Source organism: Diadema antillarum, unplaced genomic scaffold (assembly GCF_040938485.1).
Source record: "Diadema antillarum isolate AM-2024a unplaced genomic scaffold, OU_Dant_1.0 seq00001323_RagTag, whole genome shotgun sequence".
NCBI lineage: Eukaryota > Metazoa > Echinodermata > Echinoidea > Diadematoida > Diadematidae > Diadema > Diadema antillarum.
In genome coordinates, this window is record NW_027272094.1 from 671596 (window position 1) to 690635 (window position 19040).

General features: G+C 38.9%; 1 protein-coding gene across 1 annotated transcript in view; it reads right to left on the reverse strand.

Annotated features, from left to right (window-relative positions):
• Positions 1-357: 357 nt before the first annotated feature.
• The window catches only part of LOC139708266 (uncharacterized), a 68454-nt gene continuing 49771 nt past the window's right edge, over positions 358-19040 (reverse strand). Inside the window, exons 7-11 of the mRNA XM_071620238.1 lie at positions 14661-14754; positions 11692-12080; positions 2461-2670; positions 1546-1757; positions 358-559 (exon numbers count right to left, since the gene is read on the reverse strand). Coding sequence (XP_071476339.1) covers positions 358-559; positions 1546-1757; positions 2461-2670; positions 11692-12080; positions 14661-14754 — 1107 coding nt within the window. The remainder of the gene's footprint in view (positions 560-1545; positions 1758-2460; positions 2671-11691; positions 12081-14660; positions 14755-19040) is intronic.

Here is a 19040-nt window from a genome sequence, read left to right on the forward strand (position 1 = left end):
CGAGAACCACGCAGAGTGTGTTCGAGTGCACAAGGCAATGACCCAAGGAACAGAAGAAAAGGGATAACGGAAGCAATAAAGCCAGATTTTTGTTTTATCTGCAAAATTAATGTCTTTAACAACGCCATGATGCTGAATTATACGTCTCCCACCTCACAAAAAACATGGATCTGTGTATGGCTTTATAGCAGATATGCTGAAGTACATTGCCTAATTAATATTCATTGAACAATTTCAGTAAAGATAATTGCAGCTTCACACGGGAAATAGTGAGGTGGGGCTGTTAAAGAGAAATTCCTCTAGAAAGTGTAAACAGAAAGTTATCATACAGGTGTGAACGCATCATTAGTATGAGAACTACGATGGCTTTTGAAAGACTCTGAGGGCGAAATAAGCAAGAAGGTAAAATGTCATCATTGCTACGCAGAGGGCGCCATAGTAGGCCCAGAGAGGTAAGGAGAAAGCCGCTTGTCTGTTGAAGATCTCTAAGCCACTAACATGGGCGTGGTCGGGGTCACTCCGACACTCTTGGTAGCTGGTAGCAACGGTGGTGCTGCACCTGAAGTATTTCGAAATAACACAACAATCAAGCAAGTGACTGAGGGTATCAAACATCAGATTAAAGGTGAAACAGTGCAATGAAATAAATTCATATTATGTTAAAATTTACAAAACATATTTATCAACACAGTGTTTTATACATTTTGATACATAATACACTCGGTAAAAAAGAGTATAAACATTTTTCAAGCTCATATTTATCATGGAATATTAGACTAAAAAGAAGAATGTTTTATATACTAGGGGAATCGAACTCGGGTGCTCTAGGTCTATCTTTTATCAGCTCAGCTTTGGCTTCGTGGAGAGGCGTATCACTCATAGCACACCCTGAAACTGTTGAAAGAAGCGCTGAAATGATAGCGTGTTTTGTTTTGTTGTTGTTTTAATTTCATCTTGCAGGACCAATACTGGCAATAACAGGATTGAATTTCCTTCCTAAGTTGTTAAAAGGAATAAATCGAAATAAAAAGAAAATCAACAAGCAAAACAAAAAATACGTCAGTTCATTTTTTTTTTATCAAACTCTCTTCCACCTCCCTGTTTTGACTATGCAGAGACAATAGTTTTATCCTTGGCTATTGTATGTAACAAATTACTCAAAAGTTTGTCCCATAGCAAACAACACATCCATAGAAACTTTTCAACTATTGTTGATTGTTGATTCAGAATGAATCCACAGAAATGTTCGGATTAACGATATCTATAGGTTTAGGGAAATTTTGTGTTTCTGAATCACAAAATTTATCCATTTCATTTTTGAATAACCAAACCTTGGGAAAGAAAAATGGACATCACCCATTAAATAGCACAGAACAACAACAAATGTCGTGGAGGAATGATATGATCAAATACGAGCCCCCCCCCCCCCCCCCCCCCCCCCCCGACACACAACGACAGGCATATATTTAAGAATATTAGTGCATGCCAGATTGAAGATGTAAGCTCTTTCCAATCAAGAATATTATCCTTTACATATCAGCTTACCTGATTGGCTGAGGTTCCAGGGCAAATACGACGAAAAGTGTGGCCCCGTACGAGTACGAAATTATGGAGAGATATCTTAGCCAAGAGACGTACATCGGGAATTGCGACACGTAGAAGCCGCCGAGAAGGAGCGAGGCCTGCATGCAAATGCTGCCACCAGCGATGGCAGCCTGTATAGAATTCGAGCAGGCGCCTATGAGCAGACCGAAAGCCTATGGAGAGATGAATATAAACCCTGGTATTTATTGATTATTCAGATTCAGATTCAGATTCAGATTCATTTATTGTCCATATAGGAAATTCTTCTTGTTGGCATATGGGTGTACACATAGGAATATCTGCATACATACATACATACATACATACATGTATACATATAAATAAATACAATTTTCAATATAAAAATACAATTGTACAAGCATGATTTATACTCACAATACAGTAAACGCATCCATCATTAAAAATTTATATTTCATCATTATGAACATACAGAGAGTCTCCGATATTTTCTTCTTTTTATTTTTGACTCCATACCCAGCTTAGAGAAAATTTGTTTTTTTTTTTTAACTCATTTCCTTCTTGGTGCTTTCATCAAATAAGGATTTGTCTACTTTTCATTAACTGTCTTTAATCAAAATTACCATTCATTCCTTATGCATTTTTATTTTCAACTAATCATAGGTTTGAATAGCATAACAACAATATCTTAAAAATCCTTTTGAGTATGTGATAAATGCTTGCCCATAGGTGAATCCAGAATCTTCAGACTGATACCAATTTAGAAGTAGACATTAGTAGCTGCATTAGTCTGTTACACACTTTTACTAATAATGTCAGACATTTGAATAACAAATCTTGTTCATTTATAAAGCAAAGGATAAAGTAATAATGCCGAGTACAGATTAAAACACGTACTTGCGCTGCCTGGTTATTAAGCAGGAGCGTTGCCTCGAAAGCGATGAAGACTCCCGGTGACCCGTGCAGTCCGGCCAGCCAATACACGATGGACGTGGAGAAGAAGGGAAGAGTCAGTTTGAGCGGGAGTTCACTGATGATCTTGGAGAAGAAGTAGCTGGAGAGACGGTAAGCTCCGGCAGAGCGCTCCCGGTTGATGATGGGTCGCTCCTGAGGAACTGAAAATTCAATTTCAGTTCAGTTTTAATTCAATTTTCGATTTCAGTTCATTCTTATTTTCTCAGTGAAAACATGCATCATCAGATCATTAAGCTACAACAGCTCCAAACGAAATGAAATGATATACATGATATCAAGCAGGATGTACAATAATAATCATTACTCCAACAACATTAGTTACGCGAGGGCTAAGAAAAAAAAAACCGAACAACAACAAACAAACAGAGAGCAATTAGAAGTTTTCAGTAACATATTGAGTCACCTACCTAACCACATTATGAAATCAAATTATACATTGAATCCATACACATTTCATAGCTCTGCACTGAAAATGATTTATCCCGGAAAACTGTCATTGATCCCCTTAACGGAAAGCTATCATCTAGAATTAATAAAACCTCTCCACACTCAAACGCTTTTTTTGACTGCATAGAATAGGCCGGTTACACAGTTGATATATCCTGACCTAAATCGTGGAAATCCAGCTTTGAGCAGCAACTATCAAATAGTCTTATTAGACATTCAACTCCTTAGTATCCAAAAACGTGTTATTCGGATTGTTCATCAATGTTTATCATCTTGAATTCCTTGCGCAAATTAAGTCATAACAAAGATGTATACATCTTAAAGGAAAAAATGTTCAAGTTACTTGCAAAAATACGAGGAAAATAAGCAATAAACTGCCTTATTCGTTGTATAAAATTGTTATTAAATTCGCATCGAGAAAGTAGACATCAGCTCAGTAACTTTTGTGTATGTAACATTAAAAAGAATCACGATAAAAACGTTATTTCGTTATGGTATGAAATGACAATCATAATGTTTGGATTTGGGGGCTACTATAGTTTCAACCAATGGCATATGATACTAGTGGTCTGGCCTTCTGCATTAATCACAGTTGTATATTTTACCAAAACAAGGTTTGTATTGGATATATTATCTTTTTTCACTGTATGATACCCTTGATCATGATAATAATCATGACCGTAACAATCAATATTTTTAAAAGTTCCTAAAGTTCCTTTGTGAACTCAATCGTGAAGACATTTACTTTGAGCTCCCTCATGGAGACCTCCATTTTCATACTTCTCGTATATCAATAATACATAAAAATAACAGCGCAAGTTCTTTCTTTCATATTATGATCAGTTTGTCATTGAAATATCATTATACTTACTAACATTTACTTTTTCCTCTTTTGCTAATCTTTGTGATTCGTCATTGAATTATTACTTACACACTGTTATTGCTCCAAACAACGAATCGAACGACCAGTACACGATCAGGAAGAAAATCTAGAAAAGAGAGGGACAATTTGAAACGGTCAAGTTGAACTATACTCTCTAAAAAAAAATCGAGTGAATTTAGAGTGAAATTGGAGTGAATTTCGAGTGAAAATGTTCATTTTCACTCATTTTGGAGTGACCTCAGGGATCACTCGAAGATTTTGGAGTGATCCCTGACGTCACTCTAAAACGAGTGAAAATGAACATTTTTCACTCAAATTTCACTCCAATTTCACTCTAAATTCACTCTTTTTTTGTATTCACTCCTTCAAGAGTGAAAATTTTCACTCGATTTTTTTTAGAGAGTAGGAGAACAATATGGAAAGATGATCCCCCATGTCTCTCTCTCGCTCTGTGTGTGTGTGTGTGTGTGTGTGTGTGTGTGTGTGTGTGTGTATGTGGTACCCTCGCGCATGTGGTAGCTATTAGTATTTGGATGATGAAAATAAGGTAATTCATCAGCGTGGCTACTGTCATAAGAGTATTCACTTATTATGAGCCCCTTCTCGGAGACATTTATATTATGACAGTCATTATTGATTATCGTAACAATCAATATTTTTAAAAGTTCCTAAATAAAGATAAAATTCTTTGTGAACTCAATCGTGGAGACATTTACTATGAGCTCCCTCATGGTGACCTCCATTTTCATACTTCTCGTACATCAATAATACATCAAAATAACAGCACAAGTTCTTTCTTTTACCTTGTCAACAATATACATAAAATACATACATGATAATAGCACATTACAATCAAAATGAGAACTGGTCGATATCGAAATGGGGTTGTACCAAGAGAAGTATGACGGAACCTGCATGAAAGCAAGGTTGTTGGGCTGTAAGCCCCGAGTACTCAGTGTTTATAGAAGAGAAACCGAGAACGGATAGACGTTCAGACCAGGTTATTTAATGGTACCAAATAAGGAAAGGGAGTAAGGCAAATATGGGGCATCTATTATGAGCTCCCTCGTGGAGACCTTATATTCCATAACAAACTAATAATAATGTTTGATTGGTTTAAGATTCATTATGGTCTGACTTGATGTCGGCAATGGTTTGGACAAATTATTTTGATAGTGTAGCCCTACGTCCTATTTCTTTTTAAACACAACAACAACAAAAACTAGGAAAGATGTATTCCTTCCTGGATTAGATTAGAGTTTGCTATGGTCTTGTATCGTTCACAGTACTGTTTAGGAGATTCAGATTCGAACCCTTTTAAAAATGAAGTATATATCATGATACGAAGTCATTTTGACTTGTGTTGATGTAGGTGGTACCCTAAACATCACTTATGTGGCTGAATGAATGACTAATCTAACAAGTACCATGTATCTTACACATTTTCTTCCCTTTTCTGCACATTACTTGGATACGCCTACAGAATGAAGATGGCAATTCTGCCAACGATATCATCTGTCAATCATTGCTAAAGTACTAATTATGATTAACAAATAACACTGAAATACATCTTTTTGTAAACTGAGCATAGCTTGAAGTTCTCCATGTTACTATAATCAACGAAAGACATGCAGGTTATGCAGAGTCGAGGGCAGCACATATAGGGTTAATATCGAACCATTACAAACTCATCACTTTTGAATCTCCGAATTTCCTCAGATGTATTGCAGTGTTTTGTTATTGAAACCTTCCTCCTTTCAATGAATTCAGTTGTAGCAGACGTATTTACAAACATGAACATGATGTGAGGATTTAATAAAAATTTATTTAAATGGGTATCATTTTTCGCCTCCGGTTCTTGCTCTTTTTGTTCTCTTTCCTATCCTTTTCTTCTCCTAGCTTGATTTCATTCTCCTTCCTTCATTTCATACTCACTGTCAATATCAATTTTCATTGTCGGCAGAGTCAGTATTTTTGTGCAAGTTGCGTGCAAACCCGCGCGATGAAACTCTCTGGTTACTATAGTAACAGGCATTGAGTGAGGTCGTCGAATTCAGTGACAGTATAACTTTATACCACGAAGTGTAACATAGTTGTTGTCGGAACAAAACCAACTACAAAACCCCCACATTTAAATTGAGTCTTGTGGTTGCCAATTCATAATACCCCCCCCCCCCCCGGGATATAACACTGTCACCCCTTGAGGGCTCATTTCTGCGTTTAACAGCAAAATGTGCTTTAGCAGCTGCCACCAGTGAAGAAACGTGTTTAGTTCAGGTCTGATTCCGATTGCCTTTGCCTCTGTCTCAACGACTTCCAACCATACTTCCCTTATTGTTCATAAACAAAATTTAAGGGCTAAGCACACTTTCGATCACATTTGTCATTATTGTTGAAGGAACCATTGGATTTATACTAGATAATCATTTCCGCCTATCAGGCCTATCTAGGATTAAACACAATTTTTACCCTTTTTGGCTGGAATGCCCGAGCGCACGCGTCGTAGGAACTACAGCATGCACACGCACAAATTGAACCGCATAACCATGACAATCACCCGAGATGCAGCAACTTCCGTGGCGACGAACCCTTTTAGGATATGCATAAATTTGCTCATGTGTCTTTACGCAGTGCAATTATATGGAAAGAAAACTTAAGACATGTTACATCTTAGTATTAAACATGCCCTGCATATTAAAGACAAACTGTATATACTTAATAGGCAATGTTAAGAGGAATAAACCTTCGTTGGTGTACAGGATATAACTTTATCATAGTACTTTGTAGCTTTTACAACTATATGAACACAAATTATTATCAACATTTCATAACTTTTTCTGTCAGAATGCTCGATCACTTCCTGTGTTCCAGACAGTCACTCAGAATTGACATTCTTTGCAGTCGAAAAAGTTTGATTCTGCCTTGATTCTTCGTTGCATGTATTTCCTCAAGTTTTGAGGGCTGAGATCTCAGAAATTTTGAGAGGTCGAATGAAAATTCATTTTACAAACCCGTTGCATGTATGGAAAGAGTGTTTGTTTTTATCAAGGTTATGAGCAGATGCAGTTGAATATTGTAATGTTATATTCATCATTGACCAGAAATTTTGACTTTCAATTTCATGGGCGTCACCAGGGGGGGTGCGTTGGGTGCGAACGCACCCCCCTTCAGATCCTTAAAAAAAAAAAAAAAAAAAAAAATCAGTCTGCGAGCGACCTCAACGCCGGACACTAAATAATGACTCTTTTCTATTTTTTTTTAATATTTTGCACCAGGGACACACACACACACACACACAAATCAATTCGCACCCCTGGTTCTGGCAGCACTGATTTTATCTATTAATATTCTACAGTGTTTACTATTTATCGACCGTACTGTACATCCGTACGATACGGAGCACTTATACACGTTTGCATGTAGGCCTACGTGTGCTACTTACAAGTATGTAGGGTCTATGTACGTTACTTCTGACCAATCCATATTGCCAACCCAAGAGCGAGCCTTAGCCTCATTAGCAAAAGATTTTAAAAAATGGAGGGGCAAGCATATCATTTTGCCCACCTCCCCTCCCCCCCCCCTCCATAATTCCAGAGACGAGAAGATTTTCGTATCTTTTTTTTTGACAGAAAAACAAAAAGTTACCCCCATAAAAATATTGGAGGGGCAAGCATATTTTAATTTTGCCCCCCCCCCATAATTAATAATTCCCGAAATGAGAAGATTTTCTTGCTTTTGAAAGAAAACAAAAATGTTGCCCCCATAAAAATATTGGAAGGCAAGCGCACCATTTGCCCCACCCCACATAATCATAATTCCCGCAATGAAAAGATTTTCTTGCTTTTTTGTTAGAATTCAAGAAATTTGTCCAATTATTTCACCCAAAAGCAGTGGAGTAACTACGGAGGGGGGGGGGGGGTGCGCCCCCCTCCCAATCCGCTGGTAAAAGATAGTATACCGAAATAGTAATTCAGGTGTTAGTAAACTGCTTTTGAATGAAAAGGTGATCAAGAAATAAGATATTTTTCTATGATTTCTTTTAACCATAATTAGATAGGTATATAGTGTGAAACATTGTTCAAAATGCCCGGATCCGACAAGAGATTGTGATTCAGCGTGATTCCTGGTTGGCATTCTGCATATAAGCAGGATGTGCGCAGTGTACTCAGTACATCCGAACGAAGAGTGGCTACAATGTTGCGCAATGTGATGTAGAATGTCAAAGCTAGATCATTGATTTTGCAGTGTTGCTTTACATGCTAGTCTATGTAAAAATGTCTTGCATTGCCAATAAAAAGACTTGACCTGGGCTAATTCCTAACTTTTCCATGTACATATAATACACACACACAAACAAACACGCACAATTAGTTTAGGGGATGCTCTAAAGTGCAGATTTTGGACATCCTTTCCCCGCTTGGTCACTTCGACGCCACCTCGCTGGTCAAACCTCCCACAGTATAAGAACAATGAACATAAACCCACACCCTTGACTACCAATGGGGGATCCAGGGAGAGGGGCGCACCAGGCGCACCAGGCGCACCGGGCGTCCCCCCCCCCCCCCCCCTCCCCCTTTAATTTCCAAAGCGAAAAAAAAAATATAGCTTCAAACGGCAGTTTTTGGACAGTAAAATGTCAAAACTTTCAAGCTCGCTCGCTCCTCTCGCTCGCATTTAATCGTAATGCCATTCTCCTGAAGTTGCTGCTAGTAATTGCCGGCAGTTGCGCCTGGTACGCCCCCCCCCCCCTTAATTTCCAGAGCAAAAAAATATGGCTACAAACGGCAATTTGGGGACTGTAAAATGTCAAAATTTTCAAGCTCGCTCGCTCCGTTCGCTCGCATTTAATCTTTATGCCATTCTTCTGATGTTGCTGCCAGTATACCATTGCCTGCAGTTGCGCCCGTTGCGTTCCCCCCCCCCCCTTAATTTCCAAAGCGAAAAAATATGGCTAAGAACGGCAGTTCTTGGACTGTAAAATGTAAAATTTTCAAGCTCGCTCTCTTCGCTCGCTCGCATTTAATCGTTATGCAATTCATCTGATGTTGCTGCCAGTAATTGCCAGCAGTTCCGCCCGGTGCCCCTCCCCCTTAATTTCCAAAGCGACAAAATATGGCTAAGAAAAGAGCGGCAGTTTTTGGACGGTAAAATGTAATATTTTCAAGCTCGCTCGTTCCGCTCGCTCGAATGTAATCATTATGCTCTCCTGATAGTGCTGCCAGTATTGCTGCCACCTCCTTTATTTCCAAAACGAAAAAATATGGCTCCAAATGGCAGTTTTGGGTCTGTAAAATGTCAAAATTTTCAAGCTCGCTCTCTTCGCTCGCTCGCATCTAATTGTTATGCCATTCACCTGATGTTGCTGCCAGTAATTGCAAACAGTAAGATGCGCCCGATGTGCCCCCTAAATTTCCAAAGCAAAAAAAAAATACGGCTACAAACGGCAGTTTTTGGACTGTAAAATGTCAAAATTTTCAAGCTCGCTCGCATTTAATTGTTATGCAATTCTCCTGATGTTGCTGCCAGTTATTACCGGCAGTTGCGCCCGTTGCGCCCCCACCCCTCCTTTATTTCGAAAGCGAAAAAATATGGCTCCAAATGGCAGTGTTTGGACTGTAAAATGTCAACATTTTCAAGCTCGCTCTCTTCGCTCGCTCGCATTTAATTGTTATGCCATTCACCTGATGTTGCTGCCAGTAATTGCCAGCAGTTGCGCCCGGTGCGCCCTACCCCCCTTAATTTCCAAAGCAAAAAAAAAAAAAAATATGGCTACAAACGGCAGTTTTTGGACTGTAAGATGTCAAAATTTTCAAGCTCGCTCGCTCGCTCGCTCGCATTTAATTGTTATGCAATTCTCCTGATGTTGCTGCCAGTAATTACCGGCAGTTGCGCCCGTTGCGCCCCCACCCCTCCTTTATTTCGAAAGCGAAAAAAGATGGCTCCAAATGGCAGCGTTTGGACTAGGACTTGGACTGTAAAATGTCAAAATTTTCAAGCTCGCTCTCTTCGCTCGCTCGCATTTAATTGTTATGCCACTCCTGATGTTGCTGCCAGTAATTGCCAGCAGTTGCGCCCGGTGCGCCCCCCTTAATTTACAAAGCAAAAAAATATGGCTACAAACGGCAGTTTTTGGACTGTAAAATGTCAAAATTTTCAAGCTCGCTCGATCCGCTCGCTCGCATGTAGTCGTTATGCCATTCCCCTGATATCGCTGCCAGTAATTTGTCGTTTCACACCATTTCCATTATCCATTTATATAGGGGTGCAACCCTCTCCGGCACTTACACACACTCCCCCACCCTTGCTCGCTCCCTCGCATACTACCCCAACCCCCCCCCCCCCCCCAAGATGAAATCCTAGCTACCGGTGCCCTTTCCCCGCTTGGTTTCCCTAAAAAAACAGTAAAAGTCTAGGGATTGAGAGCTTCCTAATCAAAATGTCTGTCAAAAAAAATCTCGTGAACATTTAGTGTCAAAACGCACCCCCCTTGAAAAAAAGCTGGTGACGCCCCTGAATTTTGTTTTCATTTTAGCTGAACATATTCTTGTCGACCGTATACACTTTTTTTTACTTTCTTTTTAACATCTTGCCGCAGCAACTACACTGTATCATCCGGAAAGGGGGGGGGGGAATGGGGATAGGGGATAATGGATAGATCGCATTTTTTTGTTTGTTTGTTTTTTCAATTATGGGTGATGTTTTACTGGTTATAATAAATGTAAACTGTTATTCTGAATGTAAGACGTACTTTAATTTTACATTGTTATACATTTCATTTAACTTATATGATATTCAGTTTTATATTTTGATTGCCGTTTTAACTTGTCGTATTTTGTATTGTACTTTATGTAATATATTCTTATACTGTTTAAGGTTTGTTTCGAATTGTAAATTGTATTTTGATATTTGTATGTAATACAGAGCTCTCTTGTAAAATAGTTTTATGTACTGAAGAGACTACCCTGTATAAAGAAAACAGAATAAATAGATAAATAAATAAATGAGCACATTCCACTCTTTGCAGAGAAGTGTTAGTCACACATATCTCGATCCTAAGACAACTGAATGCTTGGTTCCCTCTCTTATATATTCTCGTCTTGACTTTACAAATGTGATCCTGATAAACCAACCAGACTACCAAATACATCGCCTCAAGCTGCTCCAGAACTCTGCTGCTAGACTAGTAACTCTAACGATGGAAACTTCACACATCTCTTACGTCCTCCATAAATTACACTGGTTTCTAGTTGACAAGCGAATTGTCTACAAGATCTTGATCATGGTTTTCCGTTCTTTACATGGCACAGCACCCAGCTACCTTCAGGAACTATTTCATAATAGTTGAGTATAAACCAACTAGATTTCTTCGTTCATCTACTATTCACACCCTTCGAGTTCCCCGCACTCATCATTCATGGGGCAACAGAGCTTTCACCCGGTCTGGCTCTTCTCTCTGGAACTCCTTGCCTCTGAAACTGAGAATGGAGACCTCATTCCTCTGTTCAAGTGGGAACTCAAGACCTTTTTGTTTCAGTAACTGTGTGCTTTCTTTCAGTTGGGATCTTTTCCTGAACGAAGCAATGTGGGAGGAGGTCTTACCTTTCTGGGCCAGGAGTGCCATTGTGTGACAGACATGGCGCATTACAAGACTCCATTATTATTATCATTATTGTTGTTGTTGCTGTTGTGGTTCATGCGGCGATTAAACCAAATTGTGAATTGAAGGACATGGATGTTATCATTATTTCTCGTAGTAAGCGGAAGATTTCCAGAGAAAACGTTGGCACATGTTTGAGATATTTTGATTGCGAGTGAACACTCACCAAACCAGTCATATCACGTATCCTCTCCTCTGCGTGCTCGACCCGGAAGTAAAAAGCCCCAACAAAGAGACCCAACACCAAATGCCTCACAAGCGCCACACGCGATAGAATGATCGATCGGTACTGTCTGAAGTTTCGATCGGAGAGCGTAGAGAGCTGGTGCCAGAAGCTGGTTGGCCACTTGTCGGCCGTCACACCTGTGTCCATGGACTCTGATTGGCGGACGCCTACGATTGAGTATCGAGTGGATAGGGGTCGCCGCATGGGGGAGCCATTGCCGCCGGAAGAAGAATGAAGAAGGATCTGCCTCGAGGGTGTGTCCAAACCAGTAACTGGCAGCGACAAGGTGATGCTTTTCCGGGAGGTTTGTAGTCCGTCGACGGACAAGGCTGGTGATAAACGTCATGTTAAAATCTTAACATTATCGGGAAATATTCAATTCCAATAAACTTTCATTTTCATTAACAAAAAGGTAAAATTGAAATACAAAGTATGTATCTTTTTTGTTGTTATCTAATCGGACGAAAAAATATCATGATCCGGTTCACATTACCTGAGTGTAAAGGTGATAAAAGTAATGGGCCGAATGCATAAAACAAGCAATTGCTTGTAAGAAATTGCTTCAAGCAAAAGCACAAGCTTGTCTAGCAAAAGGGCTAGCTCAAGCAATTGCTTAAATCCATATGCATAACCTTTTGCTTGTGCTTATACCTTTTGCTTGTCCGGCACAAGCAATTAAAGTGCTTGCGTTTTCAACAAAAAGGACGTCACGCCTGTGCGAACACAAGAACAAAGGAGTGTGGCAGCATGTATTTGAAAGGGCATGTGTGTGCGGAAATATTTCCTGACATAGCAGAAGAGCTATGAAATGACACTCATAAATGCACACACAGACCCATACACACAACTATTATACACACATGCATTACTGGCTGATTTCCATCACTGCTTACAGTAACCTTGGTAACCCGGATCTTCCAGATCGCACGTGCAGAGACGTCTCCTTGCTCTCTACCGAAGTCAGACGTCTTACCTGTTTTTCATTACATTTTGCGTGCTAACCACTAGACATTCCCGTTGTTGAAATGAAAAAGTTTCTTACTCTACTAATGAGTAATTTCTTGTTGATTTATACTACTCCTTCACAAGTGCGGTCATTCTTTCATGAATTTGAAAATGATACTTAAAAGGGAACGTCCCAGCTAAGCAAAAGCTCAAGTTCATTTTACAGAGCTTGGAAAATTGTAAGCAATTGCTAGCAAGAACTAGCAAAGGGTATGTTTTATGCATACGTTTTTAAGCACATGCTTGGGCCTCTAAGCAATTGCTTGCGGGCAGCAAGCAATTGCTTGTGCTTGCTAGCAAAAGCTTCTGCTCGCAAGAAATTGCTTGTTTTTATGCATACGGATTCGAGTAAAAGGCTAGCACAAGCAATTGCTACCGTTTATGCATTCGGCCCAATGACGTGTTGTAGGAAATAGGGCTTGAGATAGATGTAAGCCTACCTACCGTTGCAAGAGAAGAACGGACAGGGGTCGCATGGGCTGCAGTGTTTGTGTGTGTGTGTGTGTGTTTGCGTGTGTGTGTGTGTGTGTGTTCTGTCTTGTCCGTGTGTGTTAAAGGGGTCAAGACACAAAGGGAAAACACACAAAAATTGAATTGAATTTGATTGAATGCGAAGAAGTAGTACATTAGGCTACACTAAGTGCGTTACCTAATACAATGTATGTAATCTTGAAAGCACTTGTTTGCCTTTCAAAATCTGTCATAAAATTAAAATCGTTCTGTATGCAAATTAAGATGTAACCCATGTATATTACAAATATATTGTATAATTGATGAAAATGTTGATAATTTGTGAAAGTATTTATACTACTGTTATTTTGTACTATAATGAAATTGCAGAAACTTGATGTATTTGCAAAAAAAAAGACATACAGAGACTAAATCAAATCAAATCAAATCAATAAAGGCAACTAAACCTTAATTTTTGCATCCTCCTTGCAGGGCAAAATCTTGTTTATATAATAAGCCAAAAGATTTTAAATTACTCCTGGTTTCAAGATTTATTTTCATTTCTACAGCCGTGGGACAAAGAAGACACCGCCTTAGATATTTACACGCAGATATCTTTAACAAATTAAATATCAGAACAATCACACTTTCCAATCATCAAATTCTTACCGAGGTTAAAGTGAGCGCCTGAATTGTGGTCCACTCTAGAGACCCCCTCACTAATGGTACGAACTGTGACGTCAGAGTTTTGCCCAAACCACTCCCACATTTGTGATCTCCCGGCGCGGAGAAGACAGTCTCTTTCTTCGTCGGTGCCTTTTATTTTGTCGACTCCACAGTCGATGTGACGGTAGAGGGAAAAAAAAACCAAACAAACAAACAAACATGCCAATCTGGATTTAACAAAGATAACTTAAGTCAAATACTGTACATGATTTTAATTTAGTCTGTCTGCGTATGCCATATGTGACGCGTATTTACTCTCTAAAAAATCGAGTGAAAATATTCACTCTTAAAGGAGTGAATTAAAAAAAGAGTGAATTTAGAGTGAAATTGGAGTGAGTTTTTAGCGAAAAGGTTCATTTTCACTCATTTTTGAGTGACCTCAAGGATCACTCGAATATTTTGGAGTGACCCCTGAGGTCACTCTAAAACGAGTGAAAATGAACATTTTCACTCAAAATTCACTCGAATTATCACTCTAAAGTCACTCTTTTTTGTATTCACTCCTTTAAGAGTGAATATTTTCACTCGATTTTTTTTTTTTGTAGAGAGTATGTAGTACGAATTTGCATAATCCATGTAAGCCTACTATTTCCAGCCATAGAGTTTGAACACTAATATTTGATAGAGTTTCATAGAAGTTGCCTATTGTTATCAAAGTTAAATGACTTACGAACTACTTTATCGGCTTCAAGAAAGTATTACAGGATAGCCTTCAGGAATCAACTCACTGATGAAGTCTGCCGGGTTGTAATGGGTTAAACATCGCAGTCCTAGGCGTGAGAAGTAGTCTACGGTGTTTTCAGCTGGACCACAGTAGACAACCTGTGTGTGATTCATAAAAGTGAATTCAAAAACATATAGCTTCCGTATAGCTGCAAACTTTGATTTTTGCTCAAAAATACGCACAAAAGGTAGGAAATGTATGCAATAACACTGTGGCAACAAGATTCAAAGAGCAAGGTATTGATTTTTCTAAAGGATTATTGCAGCCCCATGATATCTTACATTGCAATTCCAGACCAGTTTTAAAGTCTTATGGAATGAAAGAACATAATTTGACAAACACAATAGTAATTATGTGATCAAAATTTGGACAAGAAAAGCTATTAAATATTGTGAGGCTTAAAGGGGCATTCCAGACGATTTTCATAATTTCATATCACGTAATACATAAATCGACAACTCCTTGTGTAGATTTGTGGAATTTATTGTGGTCAATGAGCGGAGAAACCTATACGCTGAGAAATCTTAAACAAATTGCACTGAACAATCTTGATGACATAGAAGGCTCACATATTTCAGAAATGTAGCAGTGTAATTCCATTTTATATGCCGATTGCGTAAAGGGGATGGCTAGTAACCGATCAGTGTGTATCAGTGGGAATGCTGAGGGATGATTGTTCTGACCCTTGTGGGATTCATTTAAGAGTACATTATATAATTATCTACTGTTGTGTGAAAATTATTTGCTTCAGAACGGTCTCATATTCAAGAAATGTGCAGATTAATGCCCCGTCACTGACCAGGCACGCTAACCTGGAAACATTAAACTGAACATTACTTGAATATGGGACCATTTTGAAGCAGATAATTTTCACATAACAATAGATATACAATGTACTCTTAAATGAATCCCACAAGGATTGGAACAAACATCCTCCAGCATTCCCACTGATTCCCACTAATCTGTTACTCGCCATCCCCTTTAAGCTGTGTAGAATCTATGCATGCCTTCTTCTTTCCTTTTTCTTCCTTGTGATGAGCCACAGCTTATTATGCATTCTTATGGTGATTCTGCCATGTCATCATCCTTGTTCATTACAATTTGTTATAGATTTTGAAAATATTCTTATTCTTCATCCCAATCACTATAAATTTCAAGACTTTGTACTATTAAAGTTTAACTAATTCATAATTGTTCAAATGTAGAAGTTGGAAAATCATCCGGAGCCTCCTTTAAGTAATTTTTACTGAATATTTTCATGAACAATCCATATGAATATGCGCATTAGTGAGTTGCTAATGTAATCGCCGCAACGGCATGCCTTATAGTTTGTACATGAAATCTGGAAATTTTAATAGTCACAGTGCATTGTTATCGTCGTTGTTGTCCAAATGCAATCATCGTCCAGTATCTTTTTTTGAATCCTGAAGCAATTACGTGATTGATTATTATTTTTAAGCTTTCCAGCTATGAATACTGTTATTTTTTTTTGTCATAAATGTTTCATGTACACAGGATTTTTTTATAAATGTTTCTTGTACACAAGATCAATGGACAATTTAGAAGCTGATGACATCATCACCTCACTCATTTGCTCATTTACATCAAGTATTTGAGAACCGTTTTGAAAAACTTACGGAATCCTTAAACTGTCATAATGTTCTTCTTTTGAAGAAAATTTTGCCAAAATAGTCATTGTTAGACAAAAAGATTGTTTGTCTTATTTGTGTCAATTAAGTTCTAACTGGTCCAGGAATGTCCTTTGGTATGGGCGAAAGCTGCTACGAAAATGATGAGGTACGCGTATGACTGGGCAGAATTAAATAGCCACAACATCAATGCCTTAAAGGGACTGTAGAGTACTGGTTTAGGTAGGAATTCATGTTTTGAACATTCCTAAGTGAGATAATGAAAAGCCTCTTATGAAATATGAAAGAGCATGTAATTTTAAGAAGGATTCAATGTTAATCTAATGAAAATTGGTTTTCAAGTGGCTGAGATATCCAAAAAAGTGCTAATAATAAAAGGCGACATGCCACAACTTTATTAGAATCTCTTTGTTTCACCTTGTTTTTGGATATCTCAGCCATTTCAAAACCGATTTTTCATCGAATAAACTTTTGATACCCCTTAGAACTGCATGCTCTTTGACATCTCATAGAGTGGTTTCTGGATATCTCGCAAAACGTTAAAAGCTAAATCTACACCTTGACCAGAACTGTACACACCCTTTAAGGACGTTCCTCAGTTGAGTTTGTGCGCATCCTAGCTGCGCAGGTTTCAGTGACGTAACAAAGAGCGTAGAAGCGCACGCACGAGTGATGACCTGAGCAAGCTGAGCTGAGCAGCTGCTACTGGGGGGTGTTTCATCAACGTTTGTCAGCGCTTACAACTTGAATCACCATAGTAACAGTCAGTGACCAGAGTATCTCAGCCAATCAAAACCAAGGATTTTGCTGATATTGTCAGTGCTGACAGTTGTCAACGCTGACAAACGTTGATGAAACACCCCCTGTAGTAGTTCGAGCTAGAGTGTGGCACCCACGGATAGCCGACAGCTCCCCACCGCGGCCGCGCTGGGCGGCCTCGCTCGGCTCGCGTGCCAACTGTACGCGTTACAATCTGTACGTACTACGCAAAGTTCCGAGCCGCATATACATGGTCATGGTAGCATAACACTGATCGACGGAATCGGGAAGCTTGGAAGTGGAACTGAGCTGTTTCCATTTTCAATCCATAGATCTGTTTTGTGACATGCAGTTCATTATCTATTCATTAACATGGTCAAATCGAGTGCTAAGGTACCTAGGGCCTATAGGCCCTAGTCGGGGACTACTAGTCTACTAGACTAGGTGTTGAAAAAACAAAACAAACATATGACACAACCTCGTCTTTAGATCTAACAACTAAAACAATCTGAATATCTCTGTTAAAATCTAAATGAGATCTAAACTTGTCATTACTAATACAAAATATTGTTTGTGTGTGTGTGTTTTTTTTTTGTTTTTGTTTTTGTTACAAGATACAAGGTCACGAAAGTATTACCAAATATGTATTTATCACTTTCATCATTCAGATATTAATTTTTGATTACCAAATCTGGTGTAACAAAAGGAGAATCAAAGATTTTTTTCCGGGGGGGGGGGTACTCAAGGTACATATCCATAGTTCACAACACGCACTTTACCAACCACTGCAACAACCAACACATGTAATCTACAATCAACGTCATTATATTAAGATTTGTTTTTCCTTTGGAGGACCGTCAGACTAACGCCAAAACTCCCATTTCCTTATATTTATTCTTCTTCTTCCATTATAGCTTTCTGCACATGGTTACAGCAAGTGGGTAAAACAAACAAACAAACAAGCATGTTAATGTGGAGTTTTCCACGCTTGCGTCCACATAATAGCATTATGGCTGTGTGAAGGGAAATAATAACAAAAACGCACATGGACCTTCCTTTCTGAATATTTTTTTCACCATATCACTGTAATTGTCACACGATTTTTGTTTTTTGTTTTTGAAAAAAGAAAGAAAGAAAAGAAAATGGGGTTTTGAGTGAATCGCATGAGATTCATGCTTCCTAGCAGGGTATATCCCTGCATTGGTTCCTAACCAGATTTGGGGGTCTTGCGATGATTTCTGTCGCAAGGAGGCTCTGCTAGCACAAAAGCGAGCACATGAATCCCCCATATTTACCATTCTTCTGCATTAAGAAACCCTTCTTCTACAATTTGATAAAGTTTCGTAAAAATGACATGGGTTTTGAATGTACAGCATGACATTCATGAATCCTACCTAATCAGGGCACCCATGCTAGGTTTATAACCAGATTTGGGGGTACTATAGGATGATTTGTATCATATATGGGGGTGCTCCCAGCACAAAAGCTAGAACATGAACCCCCACTTCTGATTGTCTTTCTGGAATAAGTAAGCCTTCTTCTACAATCTGGTCAAGTTTCGTGAAAATGACATGGGTTTTGGATGTACAGTGTGACATTTATGAACGCATCCTGCCAGGGCATCCTTGCATAGGTTCCTGACCAGATTTTGGGGACTTACGATGATATATGTCGCATGGGGGCACTGCTATCATAAAAACGAGCACATGAACCCCCACTTTTGATTGTTTTTCTGGAATAAGTAAGCCTCTTTCTACAATTTGGTCAAGTTTCGTGAAATTGACATGGGTTTTGAATGTACAGCATAAGTTTTATGAACCCACCCTGTCAGGGCATCCCTGCATAGGTTCCTGACCAGATTTTGGGGACTTACGATGATATATGTCGCATGGGGGCGCTGCTAGCACAAAAACGAGCACATGAACCCCCACTTTCGATTGAGTAAGCCTTTTCCTACAATTTGGTCAAGTTTCGTG